This window comes from Chamaea fasciata, unplaced genomic scaffold (genome assembly GCF_029207755.1).
Source record: "Chamaea fasciata isolate MVZ Bird 193981 ecotype frontalis unplaced genomic scaffold, bChaFas1.0.hap1 SCAF_3, whole genome shotgun sequence".
Lineage (NCBI taxonomy): Eukaryota > Metazoa > Chordata > Aves > Passeriformes > Sylviidae > Chamaea > Chamaea fasciata.
The window spans coordinates 64,646,410-64,664,644 of NW_027094088.1; the positions used below are offsets into that span (position 1 = coordinate 64,646,410).

General features: G+C 36.4%; 1 protein-coding gene across 8 annotated transcripts in view; it reads left to right on the plus strand.

Moving 5' to 3' along the window:
- Positions 1-18,235, plus strand: part of FAM184A (family with sequence similarity 184 member A) — a 74,761-nt gene that overhangs the window by 38,495 nt on the left and 18,031 nt on the right. For 4 of the 8 annotated variants that reach the window (XM_066179326.1, XM_066179328.1, XM_066179332.1 and 1 more), the window contains exons 6-10: positions 183-305; positions 3,742-3,903; positions 5,716-5,841; positions 6,032-6,178; positions 16,319-16,360. In XM_066179326.1, coding sequence (XP_066035423.1) covers positions 183-305; positions 3,742-3,903; positions 5,716-5,841; positions 6,032-6,178; positions 16,319-16,360 — 600 coding nt within the window. The remainder of the gene's footprint in view (positions 1-182; positions 306-3,741; positions 3,904-5,715; positions 5,842-6,031; positions 6,179-16,318; positions 16,361-18,235) is intronic. The other 4 variants (XM_066179327.1, XM_066179329.1, XM_066179331.1 and 1 more) reach the window with 1 other exon arrangement.

Sequence of the window (18,235 nt, forward strand, 5' to 3'; positions counted from 1 at the left end):
AAATATTAAGATATCTGTTATAAAAGGAAATTAATATTCATACTTTAACAGTTTAAGGAAAGGGTTGAGATTACAAGTATTTATTTATGCCAGTTAGAATTGCTTCCATGGGGTAGACGTGTACTTTGCAATGACTGTAGGGCAGGTATTTAATATTTCTTCCATCCTTCCTGTTTCTGAAGGAGTTGGAGCAGCAGTTTGAGAAGGAGAAACTGCATTTGGAGGATGATAAGAATCAGCTCCGACAGCAGCTGGAAAACGTGAAGGAAGAGCTGACAACGAAGCTGACTTCTGCCAATCAGGAGGCAAGGACTAACTTGCTTGTTTCAACTACAACATTTCATCAATAGTTATCTTAGACTCCAGGAGAGGTCTAGGACTATGCTGTTGAGTGTTTAATGCCTTACTTCTGTTCTTAGTGAAGTATTCTTAAAACATGGCAAGTTATTTCACTGCTTCTGAGCAATGATTTTGTTGTCCTTTACAAAATGAACAAAGGAAGAGAGCTGTATACAGCTCTTTATTTTTAATTCTTTTTATCTTCTTATTAGGTACACAGACCTCTACACAAAGTCTGTCAGGACAGAGGGAAGTTTAAGTGCATGTAAACCCATATTTGGTTATAGTTAACGTATGATAAATTCTGTTCAGTTTCCTGACTTGCAAATCGTCTTCATGTATTTTCATCAAAAGATGATATGAAATACTTTTAGTAAGACCTAAATTATTTGCTATGTCTTGATATATACAATTGATATTAAATGTATCATATCTCAAGACAGTTTAAATTTCTTTAGTTGGAAATCACACCTTTTCATAATAGAGTATTTTGAAACTAGAAGACATTCTACTGATATCAAAACCATCAAACCATTTTTCTCTGGAACTTTTGCCTTCTTTCAAGAATATATTTCAAGAACAATCAGCTTTATTGTTCAGCAAGCCCTGTGCATGATTTCAGTGTGTGCTGTAAGAGATAGTTAAACATGAATTTAAGTATTATTTTGTAGCAACATTTTTCTTTACTGCTTTCTATACTGTACAACATCTGGAGAGAGTGTCTCATTTTGGTGACTTGCAAATTGCACAAATGATAAGCTAGCTTAAGAAAAAACCTGTCTGTTTTTAATATATTAAATGGGGAAGTCTGCCCTTCCAAAAGTATAGATAAACTTTTATAAATTTTTTTATTATATATCACTGTATTAATAATATATTGAATATGTTACGCTAGTAATAGCATTATAATGTATTTAATTATTATATATTAAGGTATATATTCTGAAAATACATATTAACATATACTTTCAGAGTAGGGAGTTCCAGATAGATGGGTATGCCAGAGATTATGCACTAGCAGAGTAGCTGGACCTCCCACCTTTAGAGTTCAGCAGCTCTGCTGATCAGTCACTTGTGAGTAGCTGATCAAACAGGAGGGTTCTTCCTCCTGAGGGCTGCCCGTATCTTTGTGTCAGAGCTTAGACAAGGTGCAAGTTTAAGCTGGAACTGCTCTTTTTCTTTTAAAGCTGTGCTTACCTGCATTCGAATTGATGAAAATATGATGTATTTGTTATGTATCTTAACAAAATCATGCACAGGTGTATTTTTCTGTTCAAAATTACAGGAAGTTTAGTTATTTCTTTTTAGTTTTAACTTCTCTGTCATGTGCTCTAGCCTTCATTGTTACTGGATTAGATCTGAGTAGAGCACTATTGTCATTCTGTTGCCATCTAACACTGTAGGCTTAAATTTAGCTGTTCTCTATCAATTTCTCTTGGGTTCATAAGCAATAAACGTCCTCCTTCCTTGAAGGAAATAACTTGAAATGTTTTTAAAAATGAGTTTCTGTTATCTAACTGCTATCAAATTCAGGCTTGGAAAATTCATCAGCATGCTGAGTTAACCAAACAGAAGCAAAGCTAAGGAGCAGGAGACTAAAATAGGGAACTAGGTCCAGCTGCTGTCCAATACTTGAGTTTATGTACAATCTTTTGCCTGGATAAATGTAATACCATATATTTTGCATAGTGAAAGAATGAGAGAAAACATACAGGCAATTAATTTGGGTTGGTGTGTAAATCCACTCCATGTAATACCAGCGAGATATTTTATTTCATTACTATGTTTGTCTTGAGCACATGAAAGAAGTGCTTCAGTAGCAACCACAGCTTGGCCTTAGATCTCTATTGACAACTAACAACAGTTTCTCAATGCCTTCACTGACCTAGAAAAAGCTTCCTGTGATGTGTGTGACACATCATTAGCTTAGCTCTTACATTGCTACTGTTGCTTCCTTTTTTTTTTTTTTTTTTTTTTTGGTTTGCTTTAAGTTACAAAAGTCATTTAACAGTAGGCTTTTATTCATTACTTTCTGTGGATGCTAGCTCAGTTCTATCTTCCCTACTGAGAAAGCTGCTTTTGAACCCATGCCATCTTCTTTTCTTTTTGACAGACTTTCTGGTGGCAATTACCCTAGCTAAAGGATGAGGGAAGATTGAAGCCTCATTAGGCTTGCTTCTAGTACTAAGCTATTTAAGAGCAGTGTAATCTTAAGTATTTGCCAGAGATTTTTTTGGGAGTTCGGGTTAAGTCAAGATAGTGGCTTTCTCACATGTGTCTCAGTATGAAACTGGCTGTTCACTCTGTAGATTTGTTTCCTTTCACTGTAGACCAGCCAAGGCCTTTTAGAATGTTGAAATGTTTGTATCAACTTGGAACAGTCATCTAAGGACTTGCTGTCTCCATGCAAAGGATTTCTGGTGATGTTATTAAAGATAATTTTAAACAGCCTCCATCACTGCTTTGTCAACAGCGGAATGTATCTTAAGCCCTATGAGTGACATTCCTGCCTGCTCCCATATCCTTTCGATCTGCAGGAGGGCTGTTCATATGATGCAAGTGGTTTGCTATCAGACACATAGACAGCAGGGCACTTACCAGGATGTCAGTACAGTCAGAGGACAGCTTTTCTTGTAGGGATTCTCTTTCAGGTAGCAGTGCTTTGTAGGGAATTACTGGTTGCTTGAATATAACTCAAAGAAGTGCGGAGACAAGTGCTCAAGTTTACATGAGTTTTTCACTGAGATCTCTCATGCCAAAGAAATTTTGGATTCCTTTCTGAGAGGAAAGGAGGAGTTCCTCTTTTTAAACACTTGACAGGTTGTTGACAGAGCGAGAGAGTTCTGGGAGAGAGGGATGGTATCTCTGTGTTATTATAAACAGTATTTGTAAGTAATTATTGTAACAAACAGGAAGAGGGGTTATAATTCTTACCTGTCGGTGCCTGTAAACCAAAGGCTGATCTTTTCTGGTGACACTTATCCTGTTGTGAATGTATTTATCTCAGCATACAAAGGCAATAGCATAGACTATTGCTTTGGCAAAAAACGCACTTCCAATTAGCTGCTGTTCTTTGTTCCTCCCTGCCTCCCACTTTCCTGTTTTTCCAACCTACGTATTTAAAAAACTTTTTCTTTCCTGTAGCTGGTGAACAGTGTTCAGTCTCTCTTCTTTTTGTTGGAAGAAAAGAAGTGTAGTATTATAATTTTGAAGATGGGAAGCTGAAGCACAAACAGGCAGAAAAAAGGAATTTTGTTACGTAGCAGTTATATTAAAGGAGAACAGGTAGTGCTGCTAAAAATTTGTTTAGGTCAGAATTAGGAAACACTGAAAAACACCAGGATGGCTTGGCTGCCATTATTAATAATAATGGAAATTACAGGTTTTTTTGTAATGTTACAGGTGTGTCGTCTGCAAGACCTAGTACGAAAAAGTGAGCAAGGCCTCGGGACTGCAGAAGGACACATCTCCAGTCTTCAAGAAGCTCAGGAAATACTCCAGAAAGAACTGGAATTAACTAGAGCAAGACTGCGAGAGACCACAGATTCACTGTATAGTGTGGAGGTAACCATGCTGTTGGAGAATAAATTGTGCGAAGCACAGTCATGGCTTTTGGTCTTGTTTTTAAAATGGCTAGGTGTGCTATGGGGTACAAATGACAGAAGGAGCCTCATATGGCTTCATTAAAGGACAGATTTCTATTTTGAGCAGAAAATTTAAAAAACTGAAATTAGGATAGGTTGTTTGGGGGTTTGATTTTTTTTAATTTTTATTGTATTGGTTCGTTGTTTTAGGGTGGGTATTTTGTGTTTTCAGAACATTTTTAGTATTTAACAAGCATGCTGCAGGCATATATTTGTGTAGTTAATGTAAATTGTAGCTGCCAAAATATGTCCATACAAAATATGTACAGAGCTTTAATAGAATTTCATGAAAGGATATGAGTTAACATTTGCAATTCCAGACAGCTCATGTCATGTTGCAAAACAAGATCCAGAGCTTACTAGCTCTGGAATTCACAGAAATCTTTTTGATGAGTTCTTTGAGTACATATGTACCATGATTTCCTTGGATAATGGACAGAGTCTTCATTTCAGACTCGAATTTAGAATTTCAGTAAAGACTTGAGAATAATTTTTAGATAGATGCTAGGATATCTTTGAAGATAGCAGACTGTCACCTAGAAAATGGGGCCACTTTATACCATTAAGCAATTAATTTGCCTAGGCACAAGTATATTGTCATTTTAATTGGCTTAGATGGAAATAGAACTTTCAGTTAGTCTGTCAATAGCCCATTGACTGCAATACGGGGTAAACATTTCCTTTTTGTTTCCTCAGTAAAGAATGTACATTTACAAGATCACAGAAGTATTTGAGGTAGAGCAGCAAATATTAAAGATTTTTTTGACTGAGCATCTTTTCATATTTTCTTAACAAAACCAGCCTGAAACAGGTTGTTGGTATATTTTTTTATTTCTTTCAGCTACAGTCATTAGAAGTGCACAGTATTGTAGTTTCTAACTTTCTCTGTATTTTATCATGTCTCTAGATGTTCTTATGAACTAGTATTGCACTCTTCACCTATTAAAACATTTAAATGTTCAAATATAGTAGGTGACTGGCAGTAACATTTATCTTGACAGATTTTAAAATTTATCAAATGCTGCAGAAAAGGTCTCATTTTAAAAAGTATTAAATCAATTTAGGGAGTTATGTTTACTTCTCATGAACAAAGCAAGCACTGCTGAACAATATTCATGTAAGTAGGATTTCTAGGTGGTACTTAGCACTATTCTGGTATGGTAAAATTTTAGCAGAGATTGATGGGAATTTTAAAGGTGGTGTTCTCTGTGTTCAGACTGTGAAACCTTGTTTCTAGCAGGCTTGTTCCGTTCAGAAACAGAAATGTACTTTGAACTTTGTATTACATACAGATAGCTCAGGCTTTGAAATTCATATACTGGATATTTGATGCTTAAAGAAAAATTATAAATAAAATTCAAAGTATTCTTGACAAAGTACCTAAGCCACCTGCTCTAATTCTGAAGTAAGTCCTTCAGTGAATGGGACTTGTTGACCTTTTGAGGTTCTTTGCAGCACAAATTATTTCATGATTCAACGTAATGGTATTTGAAAAAATTGCAGAATGACTTACTGGAATATTGCTTTTTATAGGAATACAAACTTCTGTTTCACAAGTAAGAAATACCATTAAGCATTAATTGGGCATAATTAGGAATTTCACAGTGAAGAAGGTGTAGTTCAAATTTATGAGCCAATTGTAATTGAAATTTTTATTATAAGCACACTCATTTAATGTTTGAAATACACTTTTGCTGCTGATCAGTCTCTATTGTAAAGTTTGTACTTGCAGGGAGAACTAGATCAGGAGAGACAGCAGCACGAGGCAATGATTGCTGCCATGAGAGAGGAGGAAAAGTTCAAAGTTGACAGAATGGCACGTGACTTGGAAATAAAATGGACAGAAAATCTTCGGCAAGTATTTTTTTTCTTTTATTCTTTAAAAAAAATGAACTATGTATTATATGCAAATGTGCTATCAAATGAAATGTAAAGCAAAGGTTTCTGTTATTTAGGATTTCTCAATTGTTACTGATATCGTAATTCTTTCCTACTTCTTTCACAAGGTCCCACTACATTTTAGTTATTTGACCTTTGTTTGTAGACAGGAATGTAATAAGCTTCGTGAAGAGCTGAGGCTGCAGCATGAAGAGGACAAGAAAGCGGCCATGACTCAGCTGTTGCAGCTGAAAGAACGTGAAAAAAATGCAGCAAGGGATGGATGGCAAAAAAAGGTTGAAGATCTTTTAGACCAGGTAACTATGGTGTCTTTGAGAACTGGAAAGCCATTACAGTTTAATTGTTGGTGGCTTATTACCAACTAAGTAAATAAATCTATTGTGATATCTGGCTTTGAAATTAAAATTGTTAGGATAGGGCTTTTGAACCTAATCATGATCAAATACTTTAAATAATATCTGGATATAAGTTTAATTATATTAATGTTGTTCTTTACATTAAATGTGAATAGAACCTTTCACAGATTTATGGGGAGGAGGGAGAGGATGTTGACAGTCTCACTTCTTCACTACAAGATTGTTTTGATTTTGTCTGCTCACCTGTTGTGCTGTTAAATATCTGCCAATGCTAATTGTTTGGACTTAGAGGTATCCCCTGTCTTTACAAAAATAATAATAATAATATGTGTACAAGATTCACACTGTACAAGTCTCTGAGAAGTCAAAATGTCCCTTTGTTTCTATGACACATTTATTACAGCTATGTCTTAAGTGATTTTGGACATTGTTTTGGGATAATTTTGTGTAAATACTGAAGTTTTTAATGGTAACTCATATTTATAATCTCAGTTATGTTAGATAATTCAAAGAAAATACTTGCTTTGTACTTTTTCCAAACCATAAATGCTGTAGAACTGGTTTTATTGACTCCAATTTGACGAAATAGCTGATAATGAACAAACACACTTTAAAGTAAGAGTAACAGATTTTGGAACTCATTAAATGACTCTGATTCCAGGGTATTATTGTGGGATGGCTTTTAATTTGCTGGCTAATTTGGGAGGTCTAGTAACTGAACATGCATTTGATTATACAGCCTCTCACAGGAGCATGTCACAATACATTTTGCTGACAGGGGAGTTTAAGCTTGTGAAGTCTTGTGGTTTAGGCTCATAAAAGCTGGAGATTTTCAAAGTTCTTGGTCTATTACTTTTTACAACGTGAACATAATGATGATTGGACTAATTTGATTTTAAGTTTCACATTACCCAAGTTTTCTTTACTTCTACCTGTAAATAGCATTTTGTCTTGAAAGGGGTATATTAAACTTTCCATAGTTTTAACATACTTTTATCTCTGCCTTTCAAAAATACCATGTTAAATCTAACCTACAGTTTCTGAATGGAAAATTACTATGTTGCAAATTAACTTTTTTTTTCTGCCTGTGCAAGAAATTTTGGAATCAGAAAGCTAACTGTAGTAAGGAGAATTTACTAGAGAATTTTCAGACCTAGGAAACGGTCTCCATATGCGAAGTGGTTGTATTTTTCTTTTTTCTTCATATCTTTTACTGTACCAGAATTGTATGCAAAGAGATTAGTAGCATGTGAATACTATTTTTTTTAAAATCCAGCTGTGACTTTTCCATACAACTGTTCGAATTGGATAGGTATTCAATTAAGGTTGAAAGTTAGTGTTGGTAGTAGGGAATTAAGCCTTTCCCTCTGTAAGAATCTGTATTTTGTCCATTACAGGTGGAAAAAAGGGAGAATTATACACTGTAGTGTAAAAGATAGGTAACTTAATTCTTGTAGAAATGGATTTGTAGTAAGTTCCTCCTGACTGCAGTACACAAAAGGTAATCTGTGAGAGTTGTAGTGACCTGGATCACAGAATCACAGACTTGCTTAGGCTGGAAGAGGCCTCAGGAGGCTGCTCAAATCAGTCAGCACTGAATTAGAACCAGGTTGCTTAGGGCTCTGTCCAGTCAGCTCTTGAATAACCTCTAAGGATGAAGATTGCACAGTGTCTCTGTATGATCTCATTTATTGCTAAATTATCCTCATAGTGAGCTTTATATTCAGACAGAACCTTCTCTGTTTCAGTTTGATTGTAGTCTCCCATTGTTCTGCTGTACACCATTGTAACAAGACTGGGTCCACTTTCTCTGTAGCCACCTCATAGGTACTGGAAAAGTATTAAGTCCCACAAAGCCATTTCTACTTTAGCCTTGGCAAAGAGAGTTACCTCAAAAGGATATCTGTCTCTGTCCCAGCCTGTTTGGTGGTAGCTCTCCACTGAATATAATCAAGTTTATCAACGTGTCTTTTACCGAAGCTGAATGAGCTGGAGGAGGAGACAGAATATGCCCTCCAGGTGATGTGCAGTAAGTGCCAAGTCAAAGGCATTGGTCCCTTTTCTCAAACTACCTGTTGCTGCTGCAGCTCAGAGCACTGCTGGCACTCAGTGCCTCCACAGCACGCTGCTGGTTCATGTTCAGCCTTCTGTCAAGGAGGTTGTGCAAAGCAGATCTGTGTTCCAGTATGGACCAGTGTATGGGTTTGGTCCTTCCTGTGTCAAGGACTTTGCATTTGTCTTTGCTGAATTTTGTGTGGTTCCTGCCAGCCCATACTTACAACCTAGATAGATCCCTCTGGATGGCAGCCCTGTCTTTCAGTGTGTGGTGTCCATTCCAGTGTGTTGCCTTCCACCTTTTATTCTTCCCAGCTTGGTGTCACCCACAAACCCCTAAAGGATGCTCCTCTGTCTCCTCCTTCAGAGCTGATAAGGTACTGAAATGAACAGGTCCTGGAACGCCTTAGAAATTCTACCCTGAACTAGAGCTGCCTGAGTTATTGCAGTAGGGCTGTGAAATTGTGGAATTTGTTACACCCTGGTTTTAATTTATGGGAAGATGTATTTAAAACCCATTTGAAAGGCGTGAAGCCTATATAAAATTAGGAAAAGAGGGAATCTGTCTTCTCTTTCTGCAGTTCAGATTTTTACACCTGAAATAGTGGTCTGCTCTATACCAGTAGTATTATACAATGATGTATCAAAACAATATAGGATCAGGGTCTCTGCTAAATAATTTGTAAATGCTGATTTGACAACAAATGTGGACACAACAATGTGTGTTCTTTATGTTGAGAAAGTGTCTAGAGGTTCACCTCTTAGTGGTATAATTTCAGTTCATAAAGGTTGAATTCAGAAATTTAATGCTCATCAATAGACGTGCAATTTTCTAACATGTATTGATGCATCTCTGATTTGATTTAAAAACAAGCTGCAAGGAAGTGTATGGCCTAACTTGAAGTATGGGAATGGTTATGTAATCATACAGGGCTGAAGGACTGAAAAAAACAGGTTTAAATATAGTTGCCTAAACTGTAGAAAAATACAACATAGAGCATGCCCACCTGGGAATGCTGCTGGCTGGTGCTGGAAAACTGAATGAACTGACACAGATATAAATGTTAATTAAAAAACCCCAAACCAAACAGTTCAAATATAAAAAAATGGTGCCCATAAATTGTACTAAGCTGATTTGAGTTTTTCAAATTATGTTATTCTGATCTACAAATTTCTGCCACTTCTATTTGTTGCACATTTGATAGGTGCAATCTAGCTCTTGCATGAAGCTAGGTAATAGTTTTGATTTCTTATCAGTAGTGCTAAGTGATCCATCACAGAATGCATGTAGGATTATTGTTATTCTAACAGTATGGCTTTGTTAGGAATAAAAAAATTTTCTTGAGATAAAATGCTACTCAGTTGATGAAGTGCTTAAATATCTTCTTGCCGGTTGCAGAGCACCATCAACACTTAAATGTGGTTGATGGTTTAACTAGATCATTGTCTAGAGACCAAATGTGTAGTTTTTATCTCTGATATGAGAAATCATTCTAGAAGATGAAAAAGAAAGTGCTTTTCCCTTTTTTCCCTGTAAATTGCACCAAGTATTTCTACGTCAATCCATTCGAGAGTTTCATAATGAAATATACAGTGAATTCAGATATGCCAGCTTCTTTCCATTCCTCTTAGCTCTGTAATGAGGTTTTAATGCTTTTCTTAAAAGCATTTTACTGCCGAGAAAACTTCAGCCAGGGCCAAAATAGCTGGAATTTTCAGGGTTTTTTTGAAAGCATGAGCATGTTCCCTTGTTTGCCTGTCTTGTGCAGCCTTCAGTTCTGGGCACTGAAACATGCAGGTTAAGATTTGTATTTTTCTTATATGTTTCTTCTTGTTATACTTTTTTTTTTTTTTTTATTAAACTGAATGAATGGTTCTCTCTGTGGATGGGCTTTTCTATATTTGAGCAAATACTGATTCTCCCATCTTCCTTACTTTCCAGTAACATGTTTCAGTAAAGTAAATGTTTTTTGTCATTATTTTTTCCCATATGTAGCTTTTCCATTCCTAAATAGCTTCATACATGGCCAAGCATGTGTGACATTCTTCATTCTTATGTCCACTTTTCATGCCAAAAATACGTCTTCTATTAATGGAAATACCAGAAGTAGTACAGCAAGAATGGACAAAAGTATGCTACATACATTTCGGTATCTGTTGTTTGCTTTTCCTATTGCAAAGACTCCTTTTTTGAAAAAATGTGTTGAGATTTCCTCTTTAAAGTTTGTTTCTGTGATGGCATGCTCCTTTTTAAACTGTCAAGGTAAATAGGAGAAACTTTGACTTGTATCAAAATGTTAATACTTACTTCTGATGTAGTTACTACTCAGATTGTAGTTTTTAGAAAATGACAAACTCATTCTTAACCTACTGGTCTAAAAATCCTGAGTATTCTGCTGTTCATGAAGTGCTGAGAAAAGTGCCTGAGCTCCTGTGCACATCTATAAATGGCTTTTCATCAGGCTTCATCCAGAGGCAGTTACTGCTCCATCCTTACTTGCCCGTGTAGAGGTGCTTATTGCAGAGCTGATGTGCATCCACATTAGCAAAATCAAGAAACTTTCTTTTCCCAGCACAAGGATTACTGGCCTGTTCCACAGCCTGGGTAATCCTTGCATTAGATGATTTGCTGTCAAATGGATGCTGGAAATTTCTACAAGAAATAACCTGCACTAGAAAAACCTTGTATCAGTTTTCAGAAAGAAGGGAGATAAACTTTCAGCACAGAATCATTTTACTCAGGTCCCTGTCACTTGATATTGTCCTGAACACCCTGTCTAAAGGCTTGTCTGTCAGAAAGAGGGTGGAGGTAAATTTAAAATAACTCTCTCTTAATTTGCTTTGGCAAGTCTTGTATTCAATAATACTAGTAAGGCTACCATGACATCTAGTGGATGGTAAGAGATGTTGGGCAGGGTTTAAAAAGCACTTAAAAATCTAAAATGTGGAAATACAAAAGAATAAAAAGAAAAGTCATACCAAGGAGGGAGGAAAGAAAAGAGGGCACCCTGGAATGCAGTTCAGGGTAATGTTTTATGGTTTTCCTTCAATCTGTAGATACCTGTTTTTCCAAAGCAGCTTGCTTTCTTTGACTATTGAAAACTTTGACAGGTTAGTACAGCTCCTAAAATTGTGGTCTTAATGGGACTGTGCTGTAACTCGTGCAGGCCTCACAGAGAACTAGGGGAGATTTGGGAGTTTCTGCCTAGATCCATTGTCTGGGTGAATCCTGCCACTCACCATTGGTTCAGAAGAATTGGTGCTCCTGTATTCCAAGTGAGAGACCTATGCTTTAAACAGGTCAGAAACTGCCTCACATGAGCAGGTGGGTAATCTCATAGTCCAGACTTGCTGCAGCCCTCAGAGGGTGAACTACTGAGAGTGCTTCCCCTGGTTTTGTGACTTTCTACTTCTCGATAAGGAGTCCCTCTTGTTCTGGGCCCCCTATTCACTGCAGAGATGTGATCCTGATGATGAGTTGGTGCATTTGTTCTGTCCACCTCGGTCATTGTAGTGTTGTCTGAAGCCTGGACATGAAAACAAATGACTAAACGTTCAGCTGTTTGTTACAAGCCTTTGGTTTTGGTGAGCCCGTTCAGCCCAGACTGCACCTTTGTCATTATTTTACTTTGTTTGAAAGATTCTGAATGTAACAGAGGAAATTCCTTAAAGATTGTTTGCAATTAAGAGCTCCTCAGCAAAACAGGCAAATAAAAGCAATGGAACAAATCAGGGTTTTCAGTAGGATGCAATAGGAATACTAAAAAGTGTGAATTTGTTCTCTGTTTTACTATAAATGTCTTGCTGGACTTTTTCATCTCTTTTTTGGTTCCGTCTTAATTTTTTTTCTCCCAGGGTGTTGTGTTTAATTCAGTTACAAAATATATCTAGGCGAATGTTTGAAGTTGCTATTTTCATATTCAAATAAACCTATGTACCTGATCTTAAACTTCTAATTGAAATTTAATGTCATGAGTTTTTGTTTGGCAGTAATTCTGGAGGAGATGGGAAGGCTTTTAATTCTGTTTGTCAGTGGATGAAAAGAGCGTGAAGTTCTTAGTATTGTGCGTGAGTAAAAAGTTTGAGATTCAGATGTTCGCACTTCCAAAACTGGTAAATAGAAATCTAAGCCAAATCCAACAGTAATACATCCCCAAAACAAAATTTTAACCTATATTTATATATGTTTTTCCCTTAAGTGTAAGGTTAAGACTTTGGCAAGCATCTGGTTTTAGAACACTTCCCTTAGCCTCTTTGCTCTGTACTTGTGTAAGTAGCTTTTGGTTCAAAACCAATGAAAACAGCAGACCCTGGAAGGAATGAGAGAGAACTTGTCAGGTGGGGCAAAATTTCTTTAAGATTCAGCAGATTATAAAAATTCTAGATTTAGGGCAATGATACTTCTGTGCTCCAGGAAAAGTTAGTCAAGGTGTGTATATAATCTTGAAGATCCTGATAGCATTATGACAAATAAATGAAGAAAGCTCTAGTCACTTTCCAAAACCTTTAAAAATTATCAGGACATTCCAATGCATTTGTTTTTCCCCTGCCTGTTAAATCTGCAGTTTGTTGGATTAAAAGAGTATATTCTAAAATCCAAACAGGTACAAATCTGCAAAATACCTAGGCCAACCCATGCCATTCTATGATTTTGCCTAGAAGTTTGACATGTTCCTAGAACTGGAAAAGAGAAAAACTCCATCTTTTTGAAGCAACAGGGTAAGTTTCCCACCCTCTGGCTTCCTGGAGATAACACTTTCCCTTTGGGGTTGCTCCAAAACCAGGAGGAAATCAGGACCAATTAGATCCCAGAGATTATTAAAGATTTCAGAAATCTTTATATATACTTAATTTTCCTCATCAGAAAACTTGAGTTTCGAGATATGGAAAGGGCTCTAGATGCTGCTTTTTCTTAGCAGTCAGAGAGGGCAAACTTTGATGTAGCTCTCCAGTTCCTAGCATATCACAAGCCTCGAGCCAAGTACAAAATGTTGTAGTAGCAAACAGCTGCTTTCCAAATCTCTGCGGAGTCATCTGCCACGTAAGCACTGCACAGCCAGAGACTGTACATCTGCTGACAAATGAGTCCTTCTCTTCAAAGACCTATCTTGAGGGAGAGTTTTAGGGTTGTTGTTGCCATTATTAGCTGGATAAAATGGGCTTATGCCAAAGGTCCCTCTGGCTTCTGTGCTAGGCACTTCAGAAACTCATTTCCTTTACTAATGTCTGATGGGTGCACATAGGATTTGTTCTTCAGAAAGGTAAGCAGCATCTCTGGGAGGTCATTCTTAAAATGAAGCAGACAGTGTAGCAATCTAGATCTGCTTTGACAAAACAGATAAAGGAGGAACTTTCACACTTAGGATCTTGGGTTTTACACAAGAATTCCTGTTTGCCAGCAGTGTTTTGAAAATTCAGTAAACCATATAGTTAAGTCAGACTGTGACACTGAAATGTCAGTGAGGAAAAGTGTTACATAACTGATCTTTGGGTGATATGAAGACTGATGCTGAAATTAAGTATCAAGCCTCTAATCTGGTGGAAAGTAATTTTTAGTTCAGAGAAACCATAAAAAAGGAGAATTTCTATGCATTCAAGAAGTTAACATCCTGCAGGAAAGTAGATAACTGAATGAAAATGTGAAGATGTCACTGGTGCAGTAAATGTCCTTCTTGAGGAAAATGACATCATTTCATCACCAAAAATGGCCCCTGTGACAGCTGTGATGGGAATGCAAACAACTGTTCATCACAATAGGCAAACATAAAGCTTGAAAGTTTCAAATCACTAAATCTGTTCTTTACTGCAATACACATTTGCCCAGCTAAACTGAAAACTCAGCTCTTCTGGGAGAGGTATTGAAAGAGAACTTGGAATTCCAGTCTTGTTCCATATATTGCTTGCAAATTCTTTCAGTCCTGCTGAGTAGCCTGCAATGATCAGTGGATTCTAAAGACGCTGCATATAAAGATGCAGATTCTATTCTCTGTTGCATCTCTACTGTTCCTCTGGTCATGATGAAGCTCTCTTGGTTACATCTGAGGCTTAGCTTTGCATATGCTGAGGGTGGAGAAGATAATACTTCTACTGAAAAATGAGACAGCAAAATCAAGTGAAATCAGGTTAGTTAATACATATATACCAAGTAGAGATGTGTTTTCAGAAGTTTCTGTACTTTCAAAAGTAAATTAATTCACTTGTACACCCCACAGATTTCAAAGAGAATTGAGCAAAGGTTTCTTATACCACAGTAATATCACAAATGAAATATTGAATTCCAACCTGTAGAAATAGAGTGATTTAACCCACCTTCTTCCTTGCTTTTTAATCATCATTTTTCCCCATCATAGACATACAGACAGTAATAATTATGCCTGCATTCTTTTTGCTTCTTAACATTTTTTTTCTTCAGAACATGGATGGACCTTGCTATGGAAGTACTCATAAGGATGTCTGGAATTTTTATGATATTTCTTAAAAACACTTAAATCAGTGTTATTTTGGAGTTCTGCATTCTGTATGTATTCTGCATATTTTTGAATATGGAGCTGCATCTGATTAAATTGCTACATGTTTTGCTGGAATGAGCCCCCATTCCAATTGACTAGCCTATATATCATTCTGTTTTTACTTGGAACTTCTCTCCAGTGTAGTACAATGAGAATTTTTCTGTTTCAAGTGTAAAATCTAAGTATTTCTTACTTGTACCACAATGCTGCATAGATACATCCACCAGTATGAGGTCCCAAATGTTGTAGAAAGAGAACATTTATTTAGCAGGAGATCATTCCTGCTCATAACAGCTTCCCCCCTAAACAAACCAAACAGATGGGAAAGGAAGCACAGAAAAATGGGGTGGATTTGTTCAGACCACCAGTGTCAAAGTCCAGTGTTGGAATCGGAGCTGTTAGATGCTGGTCTCTTGCCTTGTCTGCTGGAGTATGATGCCTCCTAGTGTTCCACTCTTGCATAGAAAATTAATGTTTATAACTCTTTTACAATTTTAATAAGTTCATTTTGGATATTTCACAATGATGTATTTTTATGTTGTGCCTTTTTTTAGATTCCTGAGACTGAATAACAATTTCTTTCTGTATTTTGGCAAAGTGTTATCTAATATTTTCCACCTGTAGGCTTTCAGGCTGGTGTCAAAATGCCTGCTGTCTCCCGGAGAAAGCCATCTTCTTGAGTGACCTGTGGCAAAAGGGGAAAGTGGTCAAGCTGAATTTGAAATTGCTCTCACTTAATTTCTGATGACTCTATTCTGTGCATGTGTGTGTGCTTATCTACATGATTCATATATATAAACACACAGGCATTTTTATATACATATGAATTATGTGTATTATTTGTATGATCAATAATATTTCATAGAACATTTACTTGACAATATGTTAGGATTTTTTGCTTTTCATTAGTAATCGCCGCTAGTGCAAGTGGTACATTAAATCATTTTATTGCTAGAGACTTTCAGGAATAGTCTTCTATGTACCCATTTGGTTCTGAATTTTAAGAAAGATAAAATAAGTATTTTAATAGAAATGTCTTGATTAAAGACTAAACTCATTTTCTGCCCTTTAGCAGTGAAATTTGATCTTTAATATGCTTTTGATATTTAAGACACACAGCTGATTGTTGATTGTGCCCTTATATAGTGTCTGTTCATGTACTTAATGATTTTTCCTAAAATTGTTTTGCCATAAAGGAGAAGAGAAAACAAGTGGATAACTTCAAAAGTGTTCAGCTGTGTAATATATGTCTATATAGTAACATTATGTTAAAGAGAGAATGCTATACTGTGTGTCAGAAACATAACATGGTAAACCACATCATTCTGTTCTGTGTTCAGTAGCTTATAGACCAAGTCAAACATATTCATATTTTTTCCAGATGGCTTTCAACTTATTTTTCTCTGATCAAATTATAATTAATGTTCTGTGTTTACCCTTCCTTCCTTATCCCTTTTTCTTTTACTTAGTTGATTTCTGAATGTTTCCCTTTATTCCTGTGATCTTTCCTTCATAGCGGCACTGTCTCGGTGAAGCTTTGCATAAATCTATCAGCAATGTAAGTGATTTGCACTTACAGCTTGTGAACAGGGCATGCTTGCACTAATCAGCCTGCATATCCTGCAGTACTGCTTTACAGCTTAAGCCCATGAAATGGGAAACATGATAATATTTGAGACGAGAACTTGTGCTGCTATCAACAGCTTGTGTGGTGCATCCCCCTCATCTGTGTGACTGTGTGTGTGTCACTGGCATCAAACACTGTGTACGTGGTCATAACACGAGCAGCATTTTCATGTCATTGTTAACGCAAGCAAGCTTGTGGGCAGTGCAGACATGTGTTGCAGAGCTTTTTACAAAGCATGGGATTGATGCTCTATTATAATTTGCAGTTTTGCAATGTAAGTCATAAGTGTAGCAAAACTATTCTTTCAATTAATTTGTTTTTTAAATTCTCACTGATGTTTTTAATGTGCTGAAAACCTAGGACAAAAGTATTGGAAGTTCAGAGAATAGTGTTTAGAGCTCTTTTATTTTAAATCCTCAGTACAGTGATGTGCAGAAAGGGTAGTCCAAAGACATACAAAAAGAGGCACTAATGTTCTTAAAACATGCTCTTAAGGATATCAGTCTATGCACTGAATAATCAAAATAATATTTAAAATCACATGGTCTTCTAAAAAGACTGATATTTTAAACTTTTTTGTACTTTTCAACATCAAAACAAATTATTAGAAGGGTGAATTAATCTGACTTGCTTGCTAGAATCATTTAATCCTCATTGTCCTTTATTTTCTGTATAGTGTATTGATGCAAATAGACATTTCCAGACATTGACTCATTTCAGGCTATAGTTTTGCAGTCACTTTAATCTGGTGGAAGGATGAACTGCTCTTTCTTATTCCTGATCTCTTCGAAGATGGCTTCCTGCCCAGATGTCAGATTTCTCTTAGTCATCTCAGTTTAAATGTTTTCTGCCTTTCCAAGACAGAATAGAAAACAAAATCATTTTGCCCTTGACCCATGCTCAACATATTTATAAATTATATATTGATAATTGTCAGAATTTGGAGTAGGAACTTTAGTGAGAGATAGATTTAACTTCAAGCCAAAAAGACATTTTTTCTTGTCATTTTAATAAAAAATTGCCTGTGTTACTGTGGTTGACTCCATTCGACTGTTATCATGAAAGGCTTGTTAGAGTGTGATCATTAATTTCCTTGAGGTTCTGCAGGACTGGGCAGGACTTCCCCTAGAATTATTCACACTGGTGGCCAGGGTGAGCAGGACAGGATTATATCCTGAGAAACCTAAGGGATAGAAACATTGTCAAAGGGACAAGTAAGAATGGGCTTACAGATGAAGAGAAGGACCAGATAAGTATGAGGTTACAGAAAGGTGGGAAGGAGAGAAGGGCCCAGTAGTGAACATGAGGTGAATTAGAGTAGATGGGGATGTGAGTAGACCAAAGGAAAGTTTAGGTAAAATAGCTTATTTTTTTCTGGAGAAGGAAGACAATAGCACATTGCAGTACAAGAAGATTATGCATATATGAAAATTCAGAACTGACTCTGCTGGCAGGTGTATGGTGCAAACACTCACAGTACATGAACACTCACACCACTTCTGTGGAGTGAGTTTATAGGGGTGAAGAGAAAAAATACCATATATATATGTTATATATATATATATATTAAATGTTACCACAGTGAAGGTAGATTATCAGTAGAGTTAGACTGATGCTCAAAATATTTTCTATTACAGATTGTTGAGAAATGAGTAAGGTAGGAAACTTTGCAACTTGTAAAAGCTTATTCAGAATAGAATAACTGTCTAACACCAAGGGACTTAGCAATAAAATGGCAGATGAAATGCAGCGTAGATAAATGCAAAATGATCCACAAGGCAAAAAAAATTTGTAACTCTTTCTGTA